The sequence below is a fragment of the Phyllopteryx taeniolatus genome, chromosome 3, assembly GCF_024500385.1.
Source record: "Phyllopteryx taeniolatus isolate TA_2022b chromosome 3, UOR_Ptae_1.2, whole genome shotgun sequence".
NCBI lineage: Eukaryota > Metazoa > Chordata > Actinopteri > Syngnathiformes > Syngnathidae > Phyllopteryx > Phyllopteryx taeniolatus.
In genome coordinates, this window is record NC_084504.1 from 32,419,571 (window position 1) to 32,443,066 (window position 23,496).

The following is a 23,496-nucleotide window of genomic DNA, read 5'->3' on the forward strand; positions in this document are numbered from 1 at the left end:
GAAAACCAAAGAAATTGTCATTGTGTTTTGGAACAAGCATTTATTCATGGTGGGCGTAGGTTGATGAAGAATGTCACCTGTTTGGGCAAGCGCAGAACTTCCTGTGTCGTTGTGGTTGCCAGAATGGCCCTGTTGCTTCCTGGGCTGAGCTGTAGGGTCATTGAGAGACCCGCAACCATCTGGACCCCCAGTTCAGTAATGGTCACTTTTTCATCTGTGACCTGCACCGTTGTTTTTGCCAAGATTGTGTCAGAAAGTGGAGAAAACACCTGTTGCACAACAATATCACATACAGTAAGGGCAAAGACCATTTTGTTTCATCCAACTTTATATATATATATATATTTTTTTTTTTTTTTTTAACTTTTATTTTTTTTCCCAAGGCAATCGAGATCAGTTTCTCATTTATAATGCCGACCTGGCTGAGTGAAACAAATCTCTACGTGCCAGTATGTCATTCGAGTTACGCTCATAGTTATGAGTTTCAAAGTGTGTCGTCTGGCCAAGGACGAACTTTACAGCTCGTCCACTTCGGATTCGATCATTTTGGGGCCAACATACAATATGGCTGGTCAGTGAGAGATCTTTGCAATGAGTGATACTCGTCAAATGTGAATGCCGGACTCCAATGTCAACATCTCTTCGAGGAATGAGCGACTATTAGGCACGCATAATCCCAACTTTGTAATTGACTTTACGCGGACCTGTCTGCTCTGAGCGTCGCCTTTTAATCCCATTTGCATAAGCCACTTTGACAGCTGTTTCAGTCCCGGGAATGCCGCTCTTCTATTGAGCTTACTTTTGCTTTTTACCATTCTGTAAAAATTGCATGGAAGGCCAACATATATTGGTGTACCCTACTTGACCTTTTTTTGGTGCAATATCGAAATACAAATAATCTATGATAATAATAATGTGATTGCGGATGGTTGTTTGTTTCTACGTGCCCTGCGATTGGCTGGCAACCAGTTCGGGGTGCACCCCGCCTCTCGCCTCAAAGATAGCTGGGCTAGGCTCCAGCACGCCCGCAACCCGCGTGAGGATAAAGCGGAATGGAAGATGAATGAATGAATGAATGAATGAATCCAACATTGGCTAAGTGGGCTTTGCCACTATGTTGCACCATATTTCCCAGCAAAAAGGAGTTCCGATAGCAGTCAGCTTGTCACAATACTGAAATGTAGTTTAGTCTGTTCTTGCTGACCTTGACAGACAGGTCAGACCCAATCCTCGCGCAGTGCTCGTGTGTTCTCTTTTCCATCCCCGGGGGTTCTCATTTTATTGATTTGATGCTCATGCTTAGTTACCTGGATGGCAGTGGTCCCAATGTCGCGGCCTGATAGCACCCTCCCCGCCTGCAGCCTCGCCACACGGGGATCTTCCACCTTCATAAAATATCTAACCAGTCTTGTTACATCCACCTGCCAGTCAGAGCCCAGGAAATAGGCTTTAGGGTCCCGAGGGTCCGCCTGCTCGGCCACAAAGTGGGTTAGCACACGCACCAGAGCGTGCTGAAACTGCAACGTGCAGCCCTTTGCCTTCTTTTCATCCACTTCACTGTTCCAGCCGGATCTGAGCCATAGAAAACACACCACCTGTTAGATATTGGACTCGTCGGGCAACCCTGTTTCTGTCTGATTGGATCACAGAGAGTGTTATGCAATGCAAGCAAAAGCATCGAACTGAGATGATTTGGATTGGAGAAATGAATGGTTTTGAGGGCACACAAGGTGGACTTTCACGGACACAAATGTGTAACCCACCTCTTGGAAGTTAGTATAGGGATCCTCCAGCTTTTGATTTGGCTCAGCTCTGAGTCCGACACCTCGATCTGGAGGGGGAGTCGCGGCATCCACACATTCAGCTCAAGTTGAGCACTGAGGTAGCTGTAGGTGAAGTTCACCACCATCTTGACTTTGCCTTTTGTCTCCTTGCCATTGACAAAAACATAGTCACACCTGTCCGAGACCTGGAGAGGAAGACACATGCGGATACTTGATCATTTTAATGTCCTTGATTAAGTCAACGAGTTTGTCCAGGCACATTTTTGTGAACTAGCTGCATCTGCAGTTGGAATAGGGTTGTCAATGAGGGTTATGTTAGTCATTTACCTAGTGACTAACATGATCAAATGGTCGATTCTCCCCACGACAAATGTCCTTGAGGGAGTTTCGCACTGCATGTGTTACCGTAGTGACAAACAATAAACTACTGTGGTGACCACTGCTCCAAAGCTTTAGGAAGACGCGGCATTGCAATTTTATGTTAATCAATCATGTGCTATCATGTGGTACAGCGCTCAACAACAGTCCTTCACAGCCAAGTGCATTCATCACACGATCATTTCAAAAGTGACCTAGCTAGTCCAGAAAGATCACATGGCTAAGCTAAAACTTGAAGCAGGAGCTTTCCGTTGGTCCTCACAACAGCCAGCGCTCGCGACAAACTTGATAACTATAAGGCCGCATTTCAATTCAGTCACCAGCCTCTGGAAATGCACACAGGAGTGGAAAAAAAATAATGTGACTTTGACTGATAGCCTAAGGAGGAATACAAATAGCAAATCTGGCTCTTATTTGCACGAATGCAGCACGATGTGCAACCATGTGCACGTGCTATTTTGGAGAGGATCATCAGTGCATTTCAGAATCGTCCCGCACCCGTGTCCGCAGCTAAAGCTTTTAAATGACCCCGTCGCTATGCGTCATCCTGTTGTGGCCTAACTTCCTGACAAATAATCTCATGCATGAATTCAATCCAAACAGCCCATTTACAGTGTGGCAGCGATGGAGAATTCCAAATGCAAACGTGGGATCATAGACAAGAGTGCAGTTGTTTTTAAGCGTTTCAATCTGTACGCAGTCCTCGTATTTTCATGCATTGTGAACGCCATCATCTGTTCACCCATATTCGGACACACATTGATCATTTCCGCTTTTGAATGAGAACATCAGCTTCACGCTTAAACTGAACTGCGAGCTACAGTATGTTCAAATAACACTTCAAAAGATCATTTTAGATGGAATACATTTTAATGTGGCAGCCGCCCACTCTTCTCAGTCCCAATCTCATTCTGTCAACAATAACAGCACCCAGCGGGTTTTTTGTGTCATAAATCGAAATTTGTTTGAAATTGAATCTTCTTTTCATGAGGCACTACAGACAGACTGCTTTCACTGATAATTATGACTGTCGTTTCTTCTGCAAATCTAATTTAAGGATTTAAAGCAGGTTCTATTATTCTATTAGGAAGTCAACTTTAGCAACTGGGCAAATGAAGTTCAGCCTTGATAAATTGATGAGTAACAACATAACACACACACAACAATCGGTCCCCAAAACCAAAGAATTTCTTCACAACGTGTCCGAAACCGTCTCAGGGTGCAGTTCACCATCCGTCCATCCATCGCCGCTTATCTGAGGTCAGGTTGTGGGGGCAGCAGCTGAAACAGGGAAGCCTAGACTTCCCTCTCCCCAGCCACTTCATCCAGCTCTTCCGGGGGGATCCCGAGGCGTTCGTCTCTCGGCTGGCCTGGGTCGTCCCCGGGGTCTCCTCCCGGTGGGACGTGCCCGGAAAAACCTCACCGGGGAGGCGTCCGGGAGGCACCCGAATCAGGTGCCCCAGCCACCTCATCTGGCTCCTCTCGATGTGGAGGAGCAGCGGCTCTCCTCTGAGCCCCTCCCGGATGGCCGAGCTTCTCACCCGTTCTCTAAGGGAGAGCCCGGACATCCTGTGGCGGAAACTCATTTGGGCCGCTTGTATCCTGGATCTTGTTCTTTCGGTCACGACCCACTGCTGGTGACCAGAGGTGAGGGTAGGAACGTAGATCGACCGGTAAATCGAGAGCTTCGCCTTTCGGCTTAGCTCCTTCTTTACCACAACGGACCGATACAAAGTCCGCATCACTGCAGACGCCGCACCGATCCGCCTGTCGATCTCCCGTTCCATTCTTCCCTCACTTGTGAACAAGACCCCGAGATACTTGAACTCCTCCAATTGGTTGCAGCATCTCATCCCTGACCCGTAGAGGGCGCGCCACCCTTTTCTGACTGAGGACCATGGTCTCAGATTTGAAGGTGCTGATTTTCATCCCAGTCGCTTTACACTCAGATAGGAACCGCTCCAGTGAAAGCTGGAGATCGATGCAGCCGTCAGAACCAAAAGTAGAGACAAGATACTGAAGTTGCCGAACCCCCTCACTACTCCGACTGCACTTACAACAGCCGGAGCCTTCCAGAACTCATCAACTCATCAGATCTCGTCAACCCCTGAGGTGCCTTTTGCCACTTGAGTGGTTTTGTGACGCAGCCCAAATTATAAAACTGCACATTTTAGAGAGGCCTTTTATTGTGGGCAGCCTGAGGCACAACTGTGCAACAATCCTGTTGTCTAATTAGCATCTCGATAAGCCATACCTGGGAGGTAGATGGATGATCTCGGCAAGGAAAAAGTGCTCATTAACATAGACTGAAACATTATTGTGAATGACATTTTAGAGAATTAGTTGTTTTGTGTACATAGGAAAAAAACTAAGCTCTTTTAGCAAAGCTCACATTGGATAAAAACAAAAGTTTTGCATTCATATTTTGTGTGTGTGTGTGTAGATATCCAGTCTGTTGGAGGTGGCAGTCCTCCATTTTGTATGCCTAAGTTCTGGAACATATTTTATGATGAAAATGTACAGTATGCTCGCTTTAGACTGGAGCCCATTGTACTTCTTGAATGTACATTTTGACATCCTGAGACCCCACAGGCCTGGGCCCTGACTTTCAATTTCATCAGTGAAAAAAAGCTAGCCATGCCCGGGTTCACAGGATAGAAGGGAAAAGTCACAGGACGAGAGCCGCGTGGCAGACTGCGAGGTCATTGGCGCTGAGCGATCTCGCTCAGCGGCTCGTCGTGGAGGACGAGATTGATGGGTGATCCTGTTGAAGCCCCACTGACACTTTTGTTTTGCTGAGTGGAAAAGAGATGGCGAGAACGGGTGACTTTGGTAGGACGTATTTGTCTCCATTTGTGCTTGCTGTCACACACATGGCCCACCACTCCTGTGAACAGTGTTGGGAAGATGACTTTGGAAATGGTCTTGGGTACAATTACAAGTTACCCTGTTGAAAATGGAATAGTCGTGTCACTATTTCAATTATTTTCTCAAGGTCATATAACTAATTACTAATTTGATTACTTTGGACCATCGGATGTTTCCTCTCAAAAGTGGATTAAAAGCATATTCAATAATACACTGATAACGAAACAGGATTCATTGTAAATACATAAATACATTTACAGCAGTAACTGTAACTTCATTACAAATTTTCTCGCGGTAATGTAATGGATTACAATTGCATACATTTTGTAACTGAATGATGTCATCTTGTTTCATGCCATTAGTTACTCCCCAACACTGCCTGTGGACAAAATCTTCTTTTGTCGTTTGCAGAGTTTTGTGTCATAGAAGAAAACACTTTAAACTATAGCCCTGATTAAAATAAAAGATACAAAGTTTGTATCAAAGCAAGTAGTGTAATGTGTATTGTATATGCGAGTGAAGCATTCAGTACCTTGAGAGCATCTTCATCAGTAGAGCTGCATTCCGTATATTCCGAAACATCGGTGAGCCGGCCGTCCTCTTCCACAGCGACCGTTCTTACAGGCACCGCCACCTTCTTGCCGGTCAGGACTGCGGTGTTCAGGACGTCAGGGTCCTGCAATCGAAGCAATACGCGAGTCCGTTGTCGGTTCAGGTCGACATTTTCAAGAAAAAAATCAGAGCAGACTAGTGGACACTCCATTTTATTGTGCATAAAAATGTATGTAGGCAGTAGAAGCTGCACTGTCGAACACTGTCACGTCATGTTTGTGTTCTGCTTTTTCTTTGGCTTTTGGGGTTTTAGTGCAATACTTCATGTATTGCAATAAGATGGTCATTATGGATGACGTCATACAAGCCATCAGAATACGTGCGGGACCAGAATACGTGCCCCTCGACGACTCCGAGAAACATTTCGAGCAAACATCAAAGGATGAACCTAAATTTGGCTTTTTCTTTGGCTTTTTGTGGCATTTTTGGACAAGTGTAAACAAGGGGTGTTAAGAGAAGGAAAATAGAGAATTAAGAATATAAGCCAGAAATTCCAGTATGTAGGCAAAGTCACATTCAGAGCAGTTAAGACTCCTGTTTCACTTTGTTGTTAGGTTTACTGTTTTGAGAAATGCCATGCCCGGAAGAGAGAACATAATACTGTATGTACAGTACTAAGCATCTAAATCCTCCCTAAAGCGCTCACAGCACCTTGGGAACACAGCATCGCTTTTGGACGGAATCCTCTTATGTCCAAATTTGGTCACTTCAATTTTTTTTCCACAAATCAATACTGTTGGTCTGTCCCCACGTGGGTGGGTGTGTTTTTTTTTTTTTTTTTTACCAATTATTTCCTGCTCTGAAGTGTTTAAAATAGCTTGCTTGCTTGCTTCGACGATACAATGTGATTGGCTCAACAAAGATGGCGCTTTTTGGGTTTCCCGAAATGTCGTGCTTTTGGAGATGTTTTGTAGAAGAGCCCGTTTTCTTTGTGTTTTAACACTTTTGGCTTGTCAACAGTATCCCTCATCACATTCAATTGTAGCGGCAATTGCAATGTAGTTAAAAGGGCACACCCAGTACATTTCGAGGTAATAGCTCTTGTTAATTTCTCACGGAGCAATACGCATGAGGCACATGCTTGTGTGCAGCCCCAAATAATCAAATTGAAGCAGATGACCGTGTGTCTCGTGTAAAATCACAAAATCACATCTAAATGAAGTTGAGTAGCGCGTGTGTGTGTGCATGACAGTTTGAGAGTAGTGGAGCGTGACCAGTGAAATTCTATGATGGGCCGTTAGGGACATTATTCAGGATTAGCTCTCACACTTACTATTCAAATGCTTTCACACACACACACACACAAACTACTCGAAGGCTCTCATAGGGACGACTCAAACACTCTCATACGCACGAGTCTTGCTCTCATTAACACTACTCCAATGCTCCCATTTACACGACTTCAATGCTCAAATCAATAGTTAGTGTGAGAGCTAATCCTGAATAATATCCCTAACGGCCCTCATAAAATTCACTCAGAGGACAGAATAAAGCAGATGGATGCTTTTCTCTCAACTGTAAAACGGGTCGAAATGAGGGAGAAGTAACTTGTCTTTCTTGTTTTTTCTTTTGACTGGCATTACAATATTGTTCAAAAGCAAATATAAACCCAGTAACTGTGTGGCATTTGGCATTGTCGAGTATATTGGAGTATTGAGAAGTAAATCTCATGTCTCTTTCCATTGCCTGGGGTCAACTTCTACTCAACTCTTCTTCTTCTTCAACTTCACAAATAGGGATAACCTGTCCTCGTAACTTCAGGCCCCTCAGCATTATTACAGTCCAAAGCGATATGAATGTGAGCCACTATGGTCAAAGACAAATAAATCCGGTTCAAGAACATGATTGGCTGACATGTGACAGAAGAAATGGCACACTGTGACACACATCACTCCTACACTCATCCTTCTCTGGCACCATATATCCATCCATCCATCCATTTTCTGAGCCGCTTCTCCTCATGCGGGTCGCGGACGTGCTGGAGCCAATCCCAGCTATCATCGGGCAGGAGGCGGGGTACACCCTGAACCGGTTGCCAGCCAATCGCAGGACACACATAAACAAACAACCATTCGCACTCACATTCACACCTACGGGCAATTTAGAGACTGCAATGAACCTCGCATGCATGTTTTTGAGATGTGGGAGGAAACCGGAGCGCCCGGAGAAAACCCACGCAGGCACGGGGAGAACATGCAAACTCCACACAGGCGGGGCCGGGGATTGAACCCCGGTCCTCAGAACTGGGAGGCTGACGCTCTAACCACTCATCCACCGTGCCGGCTGGCACGATATCAAGTTATCGGAGTTATTGTTATTATGATGATTATTATTTTCAATTATAGAGGTAGAATGGGCGGCACGGTGGACGACTGGTTAGAGCGTCAGCCTCAGAGTTCTGAGGACCCGGGTCCAATCCCCAGCCCGTAGGTGTGACTGTGAGTGCGAATGGTTGTTTGTTTGTATGTGCCCTGCGATTGGCTGGCAACCATTTCCGGGTGTACCCCGCCTCCTGCCCGATGATAGCTGGGATAGGCTCCAGCACGCCCGCGACCCTAGTGAGGAGAAGCGGCTCAGAAAATGGATGGATGGATGGATGGATGGAGGTAGAATGATCAAGGCCCACAAAAATAGAAGCATGTGAATCAGGTAGTGAAGGAGAGGATGACCACATTAGTTCATGTCTGAACGCGGAAGAAAGACATCAGCGGGCTGTCAGTCAACAACACAAGGTCATTCTTTGCTTAAAATAGAACCCATTTGCTGAACATCGTCAGCCAGACAGGAATGGATCAGAGCAAAGTGCATTTCATATTTTCATGCACTGACGCTCAAAGGACGCAATCCGCGCTTTAGAATTATCGGGAACGTTATTGTCAGTAATACCAACACTGGTTCATAATGGGACGTGCAAGCTGATGCCGACTCACCGTTATAAGAGGGGCCAGGCCAACAAAGTCTCTCTGAGTGGTGTAGATCCTCATAGCTCCTTCCGTCTTGGCCACATTTTTGGATTGGACCTCCAACTTCCATACGATGACCTGACTGTCGACGGGACTGCTCAGCTCATCCACCTCAAAATCCATTTGAAGCACCTCCAGCAGATTGCCTTCAAGCCTGCGAGGGGAACCAAGCATCTTGTTAGCTTGGCATCTTAGATCATTGCTGCAATGATTATTATTTTTTTTTCAGCAATTGACTATACATATAGTTTGAATGGAAACTGAATAAAGCACAGAGCTCCACAATTGAAACAAAAAATCCTTTTTGTGTTTGTCCATCCACTCGTTACTTAGCAGGCTATTTGTGGTTCATGGAGGGTGACAAGCAAACCTACGTTTCCATTACGGTTTTTTGCAGGTCACTTCCATCGATGCCAGAGGGATGTGAAAGCGTGAAAATCTATTCCTGTATCTACAGCTTTATCCAAATCCTTTCCTACTATGTATTGTTTTACTTAAACAGGGGTCACCAACACGGTCGAACATTTTTTCTATTGCTATTTCTTTTTTAAAATCACACTTGCATTGGTGTACATTTGATAATGACCCTATTTTTAAAAAATCGAGAATAGTTCAAATGTCAGTATTGTAGCACATAGCATCTGTAGAGACAAGCAAAGCTGATGCGATGTTTTAAACCTAAATAATATGAAGCAAATCTGTTATTTCAGAAGTTAGTATCAAGCTGAGCCCTTCGCATAAATCAGTGCCCAAGAAGTAGTTCTCAGTTTCAAAAAGGTTGGCGATCCCCATTTTCGATTCTATTTGAAATATTTTCGGTCAAACAACGCCGCGAGTGGTTTTGCACAGGACTTTGTTTTGGAGATTATTTTGTTTCCTCGGTTGCGACGGTGCAGCAACAGAAACAGGCCTGTATGTCTATTTTGGAATCAGTTATGTTGTTTGTGTGTTATCATCAGGAATTCCTCGGCACATTCCTATTTAGATATCCGCGGTTGAGTAAGCATGTAATGATTTTGTAGGAGTACATTCTGCACTTTTAATCTTTGGCCTGGCTTTGCTCTCAGACTGGAACATAATTTATATTTTATTGAGTCGCTGACAGTCAGAGTAAAATGTACTCTCTGTTATTTTATTCATTGGCCAGCAGAGACCAGGTTTTAGGTCAAGACAAATTCATGTTTACTATACTGTAAATCAACGCCTGTTGTGTTCTTCATCACGAATTGAACGAATGTGTGTACAGTTAATGTTGCACTGTATATTTTCAACTTTTTTCAAAGTCCTGAGGAACCACATTTCTAATTTGGGTCTTTAAGAAAAAAACAAATTCTGGGAAAAACTTGCATTATACAATCAATTACATTGCAGTCAATAAAAGTAAAATGACTCAATATAATGCGCTGTGTGACTAAAAGGATCATCTTTAATGAAGTGCAGGAAAATGATAATAATTGCTATATGGATTCAGACGGGATCAGTGGTCTGAATTGAAGCATGATCAGAATCGGAATCCTCTTTATTCGCCAAGTATTTTCAAAAACAAGGAATTTGTCTCCGGTAGTTGGAGCCGCTCTAGTACAACAATAGACAGCCATTTTGACTACAACAACAAAAATACTTTTGAGACATAAAAAAATAAAAACACACAACGGACAGTCACTTAGCCTCTTGCAATTTATTGGCAAGAAGCTGTTGGAATGTCTGCTTGTTTTAGTTTGTGTTTATAAGCTGCAATAAATGTCAACATTCAATTTCTTCAGGGGATTGCTGGGTTTGTGCAAAGGTAAATACTTTGGTGATCTGTGAAGGCACCATTAAAGCTGAAAGGTACATACAGGTTTTGGAGAAACATGCTGCCATCCAAGCAAGGTCTTTTTCATGGACGCCCCTGCTTATTTCAGAAAGACAATGTCAAACCACATTCTGCACGTGCACCAACAGCGTCGCTTCAGAGTAAAAGAGTGCGGGTACTAGATTGGCCTGCCTGCAGTCCAGACCTGTCTCCCATTGAAAATGTGTGGCGCATTATGAAGCGTCAAATACGACAACGGAGACCCCGGACTGTTGAACAGATGAAGCTGTACATCGAGCGAGAATGGGAAAGAATTCCACCTACAAAGCTTCAACAATGAGTGTCCTCAGTTCCCAAACGTTTATTGAACGTTGTTCAAAGAAAAGGTGATGTAACACAGTGATAAAAGTGTTGCAGCCATAAAATTCTAAGTTAATGAGTATTTGCTAAAAACAATCAAGTTGATCAATTTCAACATGAAATATCTTGTCTTTGTCGTGTATTCAATTAAATATCGGTTGAAGATGATTTGCAAATCATTGTATTCTGTTTTTATTTATGTTTAACACAACGTCCCAACTTCATTGGAGTTGGGATGTTGTATAATGGCTTCTCAAGCAAGGATGTCAGCCTGAATGGTGACTTGGCTGTGGATTCAATTTTCTCGTGTGGCCAAAGTTCCCATGGTGTGATTCATTTCAGTACAAAACAACGAATGAGAAAAAAATGTAGTCGTTTGGGAAAAAAGACCGCTGCAATTAGTATTGAAAAGAGCTGCTTTGGGGGACAGGGACCCTTGGAAAATCTTTATTTCTTATATATTTTAGGAATCCACACTGACCCCGAACCTACTTAATAATCACATCATAAAAATGTGACCCACAACATTGTTTAGTTCACCAAATGAACTCTTGACAGGCTACATACTGGCCGTTGGCCTACATTACAGTAACAGCAATATGAAAAACACCAGTGATGATTTGTTAATCCGCCATTAGTCGCAAACTCAACAACAACAACAACTGCAAAGCTGCGTCTCTCCTTTCTTGTCACTCTGTGATCTATTGTATTTGACATAAGTCAAGCAAAAGCAGGGACTTAAAATAATTGAATAATCTCAACATATTGCACCAAGACCTGCTATTAAAAGACCGTGCCATTCTAATGACATATCAAAACAAGAAAAGCTTTTGACTTGACATAAGCATATGCATCTATCCCCTTAAGTATGCATTAACACAAATGTGTAAGACGGGATGAGGCTGCTCTATTCACATTCTATTCTTTGAAGCTTGTAGCACAAGCACCTTGTTTATGGTCTGTGAGTCGCTGTCCGTAACAATAAGCTCCAATTACTGTCACACGGGATAAATACGCTTGAAATACAAGGATACAGCAAATGCATTCAAAACAAAAAGAAAGTCAAGGGAATTCTGCATATGTGGGGTGACTGTGGATGAACTCTGCAGGGGTTCTGTTGGTTTCATGACATTCAAGAAGAGATTAGTCGCTATGAAAAATACTGTATGTTAACCAATAAAGACTGTGTGGTGAACAATGTTTTTGTTGTCGTTTTATTTGAGCTGTGCTGAATAGTGAAAACAACATAATGAGGTCAAATCAATAACAGGAGAAAAGATCTGATACTATTTAGTAAAAGCATGTTGTATGCGTTAGTATGACCTGGAGAAATCTGATTGACAAACTTATTTATTTATTGCTATCATTGCATCTTTTCATATTCCTTTCAAGGTGCAAAGTATTGCACATTCTTATTCTTTTGGCTTCCTGCGCGTTTGTCTTTTCCCTCCATGCACAGATTAGAGCTTCACTTTTTGGTGAAGTATTTCTCCGAGGCAGAATTAATCTTGCAGCTTGAGTTGAACCTCAGTAGATCTCTTTTAGGGGAATACTCGGAAGCTTGAATCAAAAATGTGAATACTGTACACGCAGGACAACAACGATATGCTCAACGTCATTCACATTACAGAGCATTTGGTTGGTGACCATTTGTTCATCTTCTTCCTGATTCGTACCAAGACTGCAGATCTAGTTATGGCCACATCTGGTATTATGGTATAAAAAAAAAAAAAAACATATCCCATGAAAAGAAATAATAATAATGATAAAAAAGACACAAATATTCATGTGCTTTTGACTGGAGTGGCTGCGCTCAACAGAACCTGCAAGTGGATGTGTGACAGCCGGAGACCCATTTAGTGAGGTTTGAAGGCTCATTAAGTACCACTTGGAAGATGTTCAAACAACACACACGTGTCATTTTTGTTGCTGTTGTTGTTTTGGATGCATGAACAAGCATTCAACATTCCACAAGTCTCCCAATATGTTGCACATGAATTACTTATTTTGAAGCGGTTTGCTGAGAGTATATTTGAGGTTTGTGTTGGCAAAATGTTTAAGAGTGTTGACACTTTTCAGCCCCTTCGGCCACCGTGTGCTTGTAGAGGCTAAGCGATTGCGTCTTGGGACACGGTCCGTTTTTTTTTTGGCGCTTGACTCTCAGGTGTTTTGTCTTTTACTCCTCAGCTGCCAACAAACAAAACAACAACGACAAACAAATGATGCGCCACCGGAGCAACAGTAGCAGAACCGCTTTTAAAAGCCAGACACCTCACAACAGCTCTTCCCACATTTCCTTTGGACTCTTGAAGTGTTTGTTTATTTAGACAATTGCAATTTTAACTGATGAAGGCGCGCATAGATATATCCAAGCAGAATGTGAAACGTCGACAAACTTGCCTTTTTCCCGCTATGGCAGCCTTCCTCTGACAAAACACCGAGATGGCTCCATCCGCACCCGTGTCCGGTGTGATGTCCCACAGTAAAGCGTTACTTGTTGTTGCCGCACGAAAGGTCACGCCATTCTTTATTGTCGCTCTGTAAAGGTACAAAAAAAAAAAATAATACAAATAAAAAATGGAAAGGTCAAGAACGTGGTAAATAAAAATGTCCCCTGTTGAGAGCCAGTGAAATACAAAGAAGTAACTGACCATTTAGACTGTGTTATTACATTAAAATGACACCTTTATCAATGCCATAAGCAAAATGTAATCCTATGTGACACCTGCAGTCGAAGAAGCAAAAAAAATAAATAAAAATCTCTTCCTGCTCATCCATGCGTGGAATCATTCATCCTTCATTCATCATTCATGATATGATCCAATATGTAGTTTGTTTCCGCTGAAAAGCAATTTGCAGCAGGATATATTGTTCTACCAATTTTACAATCAAGCTAAGAAGGCAAAGCGATGCGTGCACTAATGAAGTCACTGTATCCACACAAAGAATCCATATGTTAACGAAGCTTCCAACACAAAGGAAGCGACTTTCATATCCAGGCTGACGTCTTTGGCGCAACCCCCAAAAGACTCGGTAAGCTTCCCCCCCCCCCCCCCCCACCAGTCCAAAGCCGCCGCATCCTGGAATTCTTCTTGGCTTTCATCTGCACGGTTGATCCTGGAATCTTTCCGACAATGGCTCATCGACTCTGATTACGACTCTCGAAGCAACGGCAATTATGCTTCATGTATGGCTGGAGCAAGTCCAGCCAAAGGAACAAGGAGAAGAGACAGTACTCCTTGACAACACATTCTCTCTCAATTTAAAATATTCAACATAACCTGCAGATGTTTCTGTGCACACTTGCGTGTTTGTGTGTGTGTGACACCATGTTCAGCTTTACTGCACTCTGAAGGAAGTCTCGAGTGGCGAGCGATCTCGGCATGCGGGCTTCTGCTGTATCAACGGCGAAATGGTGCCGCCTGCTTGCGCTTCACGACAGCCTCTGCCCGGGCTTCGCTTTCCTAGAAGACCGCAGTTGGCCGGCTTGGGAAACCGGAGCCAATATGGATTTCATATTTGATACAGAGGTGATTCAATCGCGACATTAGAAGAAGCAGGTTGACGTCACAGTCATTTTCTTACATATTTTATTACCTTTTTCCAAGAAACACTTTTCTTTTTTCTTATCAACCACATACTGTAGTAGAATTTTTGGACGAATCTCTTTGGTGCGTGCTCGTGACACAAGTTTGACTCTCTCAATACTCGCCTTCAAATTGCAGAGTTGTAAAATATGGTCCTCCCAGCAACGCCGCTGGCTATTACCAGCGCACACACAAAATGTGTTTCTCACACAGTATTTGTTTTTATTTGAACCCTGACTGTTTGTATGAATAGTGTGACTGTTGTTACTGTTATTGTCGGCGGTAGTTGTAGGAAACTAAATACAACTTAGGTGAATTAATATTTGGACAATATTCTAATAAAACTAAGGCCGTTATATATTATGGTTAATGGGATAATTAGACTTTTCTATGACTATTCTTAGTCCTGTTATGATACCAGTTTTATATTAAGCAAAATAATGCTCCCCAGCGGATATAGCAACTGCATAAAGGTAGCTAAAAAACTTCTTAGATTCTTTAGACCACAAACTGTTGCAGTTCCGAATTGTCAGACCACTTCTTCTTTTCCTTTGGGCTCGTCCCGTTAGGGGTCGCCACAGTGCGTCATCCTTTTCCATGGAAGCCTATCTCCTGCATCCTCCTCTCCAACACCAACTCCCCTCATGTCTTCCCTCACGACATCCATCAACCTTCTCTTTGGTCTTCCTCTCACTCTCTTGCCTGGCAGCTCCATCCTCATCATCCTTCTACCAATATGCTCACGATTTCTCCTCTGGACGTGTCCAAACCATCCAAGTCTGCTCTCTCTCTAACTTTCTCGCCAAAACATCCAACCTCGGCTGTCCCTCTGATGAGCTCATTTCTCATTTGATCCAACCCGGTCACTCCGAGAGCGAACCTCAACGCCACCTCCAGCTCTGCTTCCGGTTGTCTCTTCAGTGCCACTGTCTCTAATCCGTCCATCATGGCTGGCCTCACCACTGTCTTCTAAACTTTGCCCTTCATCCTAGCAGAGACTCTTCTGTCACATAACGCACCTGACACCTTCCTCCACCCGTTCCAACCTGCTTGGACCCGTTTCTTCACCTCCTGACCACACCCACCATTGCTCTGGACGGTTGACCCCAAGTATTTCAAGTCCTCCACCCTTGCTATCTCTTCTCCCTGTAGCCTCACTCTTCCCCCTCCACCCCTCTCATTCATGCACATATATTCTGTCTTACTTGGGCTAATCTTCATTCCTCTTCTTTCCAGTGCATGCCTCCATCTTTCTTACTGTTCCTCCACCTGCTCCCTGCTTCCACTGCAGATCAAAATGTCATCTGCAAACATCACGGTCCACGGGGATTCCAGTCTATTAGTCCAGTCTAACCTCATCTGTCAGCCTATCCATCACCACTGCAAACAGGAAGGGGCTCAGGGCTGATCTCTGATGCAGTCCCATCTCCACCTTAAATTCGTCTTTCACACCTACAGCACACCTCGCCGCTGTTCTGCTGCCCTCGTACATGCATGTCCTGTATTATTCTAACATACTTCTCTGCCACTCCAGACTTCCGCATGCAGTACCACAGTTCCTCTCTGGGTACTCTGTCGTAGGCTTTCTCTAGATCTACAAAGACACAATGTAGCTCCTTCTGACCTTCTCTGTACTTTTCCATCAACATCCTCAAGGCAAATACTGCATCTGTGGTACTCTTTCAAGGCATGAAACCATACTGTTGCGCGCAAATACTCACTTCTGTCCTGAGTCTAGCCTGAGTCTAGACTACTTTAAATAATTCGACTCATCGATGACTATGTCTATGTCAAATCATCGCACTAACTACGGCTCCAGTTACATGATATTGCTGTGTGTCATCACAGTATCTGAGGATTGCAATGATATACAGTGAAGTATTAACTAACTATTTGTTTTTGCACCACCAATCAGAATCCAGATGCTATGTCTGCGGGAAATGCAAATTCTGCCACCAAAATTATTTGGATACAAGAATTTATTCAGACTGTACAATAATGATAAAGTGGATATTTGGCAAAGTATCTAAATAGAGCTTCCTGTGAGACAATTGACTTGACTCAAGTATTGTTATATTTATTTGTGTTTGCTTTAAAAACTGCTTTCATGCCATTTTCATAGGATGTTAGACCCAATGTGGGAATAAGAAAACCAAGATGGCATTCAAGCCAGGCATAGCTGCGTATTAAGCCCAAAGGAACAGGATTTAACTAATAAAAAGCGACAGCAACAAGAAGACTTATCCGCCCTTTTCCCCCTTTTCTCTCTCCCTGGGAAGAAGAAAATCCCCTGTGATTTGAGGAGTTTTATTTTATGAGCGGTGGGGAGTAGGAAGCAGTGTCCACGGCGGCCCCGAGGAGGCGGCAGGCGAGATGGACGGCCACGGAGACTGAAGCTGACACTGCGTGCAGAAAAACAGCTCTCAGGTGCTGCACCTGCCATCCATCTCACTTGTGACCAGGCAAGGCGTGAGTGGCACCTTGTTTCGCCTACTACTGTATATACTCTTCATCTTCTCACATACTTCATTTTGAAAAAGCCCATACAGCATGTGCTCACTCACTTAGCACACGCTCACATCACTCACTGTAAATATTTTTCCTCACTAATCACATCTGGGCGCATATGCATATCAGAGGCAAATTGCTTGTGTATCCCCTCACTCATACTCGCCTATAGTCCTTTAGACTTTTGGAATTGACATAGTCAATCCCACCACACTTCAGTTGCACAGCCGGGTTCACGACCCTGGTCCCGCATGCGTCTTCTCCTGTCCTCGTCCTGTTCCATCTTGTCCTGTCCTGTCCTGTCCTTCCCTCACAGGGTGCAGCGCTACAGCCCCGTGCAACACTCATATTTCATGTTTCATTGTTGTAGGTCATGTAATGACTTACTTTTCTCATCCTGTTTACAATTAGTGCTCTGTCTTTTGTCTTCGTTTCTCTCTCCCCCCCCCTAGAAACTTTGTTCTGTTCGACTGATCGACTCTCATTCTCAATAAACCTCAATTATAATACAACAGCGGAAGCTTAAAAACTCCACTGCGACACAATAAAACTGTTCTGAGATAAAAGGGATACAGATCCTCCATAATAATAAACAGCCAATAACCGTTTTAGGGGTTACTTCCAAAAAAAAAAATGAACAGAAAAATGACAAAAGAATTGAAAAAGATATATTTTAATGAAATTTAAAAAAGAAAAAATAGGTCAATCCATGGGTGCCAAAGCAAGAGTATGTGGGGGTCTACAGTACAGTATAATAAATTACTGACAATAAATTGTCCAGATAGATAGATAGAGAGAGAGAGAGAGAGAGAGAGAGAGATAGATAGATAGATAGATAGATAGATAGATAGATAGATAGATAGATAGATAGATAGATAGATAGATAGATAGATAGATAGATAGATAGATAGATAGATAGATAGATAGATAGATAGATAGATAAAAGAATACGTTAAAAGAAAAAATAAATAGAACAGCACCACTGCCAATAATTTTTTTTAAAAATGAGATGCAACTGAATACAAGATATCTTTGCACAGATGCTCTAAAAGCATATTTTTTTTTTTTTTTCACCGAGGCTAATTTCAAGACGCTGCAGTGGGTTTGTAACGATTCTCACATCTCCATAAATTATTTGTGTCTCTGGTTTTTGTGAATGCATCACTGCTGGGCCAGCCAAGTAGACAGTCACGAACCGATGCAATCATTTATGCGGGCAGATGTCCAGTGTTTAACCAGTCCGACGGCCAGCTATCAGCAACGTGCTTATCGTACTTGTGGAGCAGTTTAGCGGGTCGAGAACCAGTTGATGCCAACGCTGCTGCCAGATGGCACTAAAAATGCTTGTAAATTTGTCACAGGCTGCAAAGGATGAGGCTTCTTGCTGGAAGAGATCACTCACACATCATGCCATACGACTGTGATGCCTTCCTTACTTTAAGTCAAAGCTGTGCGACCGTGACAAATTATTGCGTGATCAAAAAGGACCAAAAGTACCAAGAAAGAAGTGGACATATTGAGGATGTCATGCCAAATGAATTGGGATGGCTACTTTTTTTCAAAAAAATCTTTAAATGCATTCCATTTTCCAGTTTGAAAAAAATATATATATATATATATATATATAAAATATGTTTATTATTTTGGTTGCAGTTAAGTTTTAGTATGGCTACCCTATCGTCTTATTGACAATTATCATTTTAGTGCAACATTTAAGAATTCAATCTCAATGGCAAGTTTAAATAATGTGATCGGTGAGTCTAAGTCTAAAACGAATGAATCAATACGCCCGGTTTGAATTAAGTGTCTGACTGAACCGATCATTTGCAAGGTGTAGATGAATAAATAATGTCCGAATAGCTTCTCGTCCCCTCACCTACTCGCCTCCACTGGAGCATGTGATCACACATGGAAATCTTTGAGGAAGTATTGATTGATTCTTCCACGAACTGGAAGGACTCTGAAAATCGTCCAGAAGCCAACACCAACATGCTTTAGGATCTCGACGGTCTCATTGATAATATCTAAAATGATCGCAGAGCTTATTGTTGAGAAGATCCTTCCACCAGCTTGCTGACCAGCCTTCATTCTATGAAGCCTGACATGATCCAAATGTAAACACAAATCAGAAACGGAAAACAAAACAATAACTGAAAGAAACTCAGTGACTGAAACATTCAATTCATTTCTTACCATCTGACCTGAAAGATGATGATTTAATTTGAAAGTATGCCGACAGTATTTGGGATGATAATAGAAACATCTAGGCGAGTTATTGTGGTTGATTACGGTGTGGTTCATTTTTGATGTTATCAATGACGATTAATGTCACGCTTGTAAACATTTAAGTTGCAATTGGTTACATCATCAAGTTGCATCATCTGTCAAATGTCATATTTGGATAAACCAGGAACCACATTAACACCAACAGTCGGGTTGGGCATCGTTTGAATTTGAGCGATGACGGTTCCGGTTCCTTATTTCGATTGCGGGTCCGAACGATTCTCGATTCCGATTCTTTTAGGGGGCTGGGTCAAAAACGTTTGCATGGTTTACGGTAAATAAAGGGTGTCCAAATTATGAACATCCATTTTCTTAGCAGCCCGCTACATAGACTAAAATGAAAAGCTAAATATAGTATTGTTAAAATCGTTATTTGGGACTGTTTTATCACATCAAATGGTTTATAGTGCAAGTTTTAACTTTAATTTCCTGTTTTAAGCTTGTAGCCTTATATTTTGAAGGCTACGCACCGGAACTCAGCATTTTGGAATGAAAAGTAACTTCACTGAATTTTTTTTTTTTTTTAATGGATGGAACCAAATGCTATAATACACTGATTCCTTTCCCTACCAACCGATGAGGCACAAGATTAGTGTTTGTGATACTGTGAGACAACGTTTATGGGAATTTTGTCCCAATTCATCGTGATGTAAAGTTGCTACGGTGAAGTTTTAGCCCAATGTTAAGCTTTTTTTTTTTTTCTTTCTGTCACTGGCTCTTACGTTGATTTGAAGACTAAAATAAACGGTGAAAACCATCAGTGTAAAAGTGCAAGCGACCGTTTACCTTGTTAGCTGTCTCAATACTGGCATCGACGTAATTGATTGTTTCACTCACCCAATTGACTGAGAGTTGACTGAAGCACCGCGAGGTGTCGGCTGAGGCTCGGAGCGCGTCAGACGCTACACATCGGGAAAAACTCCTTTGCACAATACAATACAATCTTAAGTGTTGCACTGAGGTGACTAGTCATTCATTTGAACAAAGTTAAGACACACTCTTGGTCGCCGTTGGGCACAAGCACGTCTTCTTGTTTGTTGATTTTCACCTCTTCTTTGTTGGTTTTCGTCACTTCTTATTCGGGGTCAGCGGACTCGGCATGGAAGCTGAGAACCAAAAATGTTTAATTTGAACGATTGAGGGACAAGTTAGTCCCCGTTCCAATTGGTTCTCGATTCTCGATGCCCAACCCTAACCAACAGTCTTGTGTTTCGATGTTCAAATTGCTGTCGGTAAGACTGCTGCATACAAGAACACACTTCCAGGCTGAATGTGAAGTGTCCATCCATTTTCTGCACCACTTGTCCTCAACAGTGACTTTGGCGAGACGAGAAGCTGAGAACACCCTGCAATGGTTGCCAGCCAATTGCAGGAACTTATACACCAATAGCCATTCACACTCAATTTAGAGTCTTCGACTGAGCGAATATTCATGTTTTAGGAACGTGGAAGCGCGTACAAACCCAGGCAAGCACAGGGACAACATGCACGCTTGACACACTGTGCTAAAGCTCCAACCCACAACCTCTGATTGTTGATAAATCAGGTGTTGAAGCAACAGAAGTAAACATGGTTGTGCATTCAGTCGCAAATAGTTTGTGGCCTAAAGATGAACAACGGAAGTTGACTTGCAGTACATCCAGGCGAAATCCAGCGCTCCTGTTTGGCTACGACGTCCAAACAGGAGCGCTGAGAGAGAGATTCTGACACAATTTTTTTTAAACACGAATCAATTAATTGTTTGTTTCCTGGAGTTGATCAAATGAAATGTCAAAATGCCCATGTTTCACATTTCTTCAATCAGAAATGCGAGAAACGAGCCTCCCAGCAGACTGAGGCAGGTCAACTCCGTATCCAAATAGAAGGTCAACGACCTTGAAAGCATTTAACAGGAGTCCCAGGAAACCGTTTCAAGTCGAGCCATAATGAAATTCAGGCTCGAGGGGATTTCGTTTGATCCGTGTCAGTCTTGAGGAATAGGATGTTTGAACTCTTAATGTCATCAGGCTGTGCAAACTCAAATACGAATGTATGCAATTTTTAGCATTAAACATTTACCGCTATTCCAGGAAAAAAAAAAACTCAATCTTGGTTTCCGAGAAATTGATTTCCTTTAATGTGCCATTGTTTTCAAAGCCCTCCACGAGGCTGAAAGACGAGAGCGCACGACGAGTGGCTCGCTTTTTGGAATACTGCGTGAGCTTGTGAAGTACAGTATTTTTCGAAGCAAGTGGGTGATGTCATCCAGATAAGCACTGAGCAGGCGAAATTGTAATGAAACAGGAAGCGCAATCTTACCTAAGAGTGAAGTTAGTCAGCTGAGCAGAGCTGGCCATGAGGATGTAGAAGGTGGCGACGTCGGTCTTCTTCAGCGGTTTGGAGGACGTCCGTACGACGATGGAATTGCCGAGCTTGAGTCGCGACAGGGTGGCCATCCCTTTGGGCACCTGCAGGAGACGCACGCTGCCGATCCTCCGCATGGGCGTGACGGGAACGTATTCCGCCTGCCGTTGTTGTGAGCTTCCCCAACGACTGCCTTCCGGGGTGTTGCAGTTGCCGCCGACTCTGGGCTGCGCTTGGTAGTAGAGCTCTACGAGGTTACCGGCGGCCGGGTCCCGTTTCTCGCCGCTTGTGCGCTCAGAGCCCTGACCGAACCAGCCGGGCAAAGGTCGCAGGTCGGCCAGGCAGGTTCCCCTCTCGCCTGCCACGGCACAGGAACACCTCACCTCCTGCGTCTGCCAGAAGGCGTAGACCGTCACACACGGTAGCTCATCCTCGGCTCCTTCCGCCCTGGTCCAGTCCCTCCCCGCCACGTAGAAGAGCACCCGCACTTTGGGCTTGTTGGAGAAGACTCGAGGCGTCAGCACAAAGGCCTGAATCTTCCAGTTGAAGGTGAAGGCATCCGGGGCATTGAAGAGCTGCACGGACCGGACCAGATCCAGAGGCACGAGCCGCTCGGCGGACACGACGCCGTAGCTCGCGTTGACGGCCGGCTGGCGGCACGCTCGCAAAATAACCAAGGGCTGCGTGCTGCTCTGCGTGCTGAAATTCCTCATAAAGTCCTGCCCTGCTTCCTTTAAGAAAAGGTAGTCCGCATCCCGAACCTCGTAGCTGACGGGCAAGAAGACGGTGAAAGGCACTGCGCTCTTGGTGTCAGTCAGCTCCTCAGTGCTGAAGTCTGGAAAGTAAAGGAAAAATCACACTTAATAATCGCACATTAAATCTCAGCGGAAAAGAAGACGAATCCAGTTCACATCGTCCGAATGTACCCAGAGGCTAATGATTGCAAGAGCACGTACAGTATAAAAGGGAATAAGAAATATTTAGCCAAAGCTGCCTTAGAAAGTTCGAACAAAGAATGAAAATTACAACAAGAAGCGACTTGGTTTCTTCATGGACCAGCAGTTTCCAGGATCTCTGCTGAAAAACACCCAGGGAGCTCAGACACAACAGTGCATACATTTTTTTTTTAATTCAACGCTTTTACTTGATGTCTGAAACGTATCCGTCAAGTCAGCTCGTTTGCCTGTCATTTGCCGTTGTTCTGCTTTCTTCTTCGCTGCCCTAGTTTCTTGTCGCGCACGCCGATGGTCGGCTTGCTCTTTGTGTGTGCGCGTGCGGTTGGGCTTTGGGTGGGGCCGGCGGGCGAGGGGGCTTGGGTGAACGTGAGATCTGATACATCTGGCTCAAAGATGAAGTCAACCATCATAAAGCAGGATTAAAGCAGCCTTTCGGATTCAGTCAGTCGACTGCGAATCTGATCAAAAACAAGCGCACGTGTGACCAGAAATTGTAAAAGTACTGAGCTGATAAAACACACTGGTCACAAATTCAGGTTACTGTAAAGTCAGTATTACTATAAAGTACCTTTTGAGTCCTCAACACAATCGCTCAGTTATCATGGAAATGTAGCAGAATAAAGAAATGTTGACGTTTTAGTATACTGTGAGTAGGCAAGGTTTTGCACACCAACAAGTCCAACGATACGTTTCCCAAAATGGGTTTTTCCTTCAGCTTTTGCCACCTTTGCTTCATTGGAACGTATGTTGTTTTAGCATGTCCCGCACAAACCAAATTTGAATAAAGTGCTTAAATGATACTGAATCCCATTTTTGACATGGTTTATTTCATAAATCATGTGCAATATATATTCTATTTTCATAACCATGTTGAACATTTTGAATGTCACTGAAGCTGAAGTTCACCCTGTCAATATGATTCACTTTTATTATTAAAAATGTTATAATTACGTGAACAAATTGCATTGACAAGTATAAATCTCCTATATGTTTACGTTTTAACAGCATACACAGTCCGTGTTAATGTCAAGTCTCTCCCGATTTTCCTTTCATTAAACA

General features: G+C 43.4%; 1 protein-coding gene across 2 annotated transcripts in view; it reads right to left on the reverse strand.

Annotated features, from left to right (window-relative positions):
• Positions 1 to 23,496, reverse strand: part of LOC133475628 (transmembrane protein 132D) — a 29,762-nt gene that overhangs the window by 2,361 nt on the left and 3,905 nt on the right. For both annotated transcript variants that reach the window (XM_061768744.1, XM_061768745.1), the window contains exons 2-8: positions 21,437 to 22,316; positions 13,161 to 13,298; positions 8,573 to 8,759; positions 5,563 to 5,706; positions 1,764 to 1,969; positions 1,308 to 1,572; positions 78 to 269 (exon numbers count right to left, since the gene is read on the reverse strand). In XM_061768744.1, the coding sequence (XP_061624728.1) occupies positions 78 to 269; positions 1,308 to 1,572; positions 1,764 to 1,969; positions 5,563 to 5,706; positions 8,573 to 8,759; positions 13,161 to 13,298; positions 21,437 to 22,316 (2,012 nt within the window). The remainder of the gene's footprint in view (positions 1 to 77; positions 270 to 1,307; positions 1,573 to 1,763; positions 1,970 to 5,562; positions 5,707 to 8,572; positions 8,760 to 13,160; positions 13,299 to 21,436; positions 22,317 to 23,496) is intronic.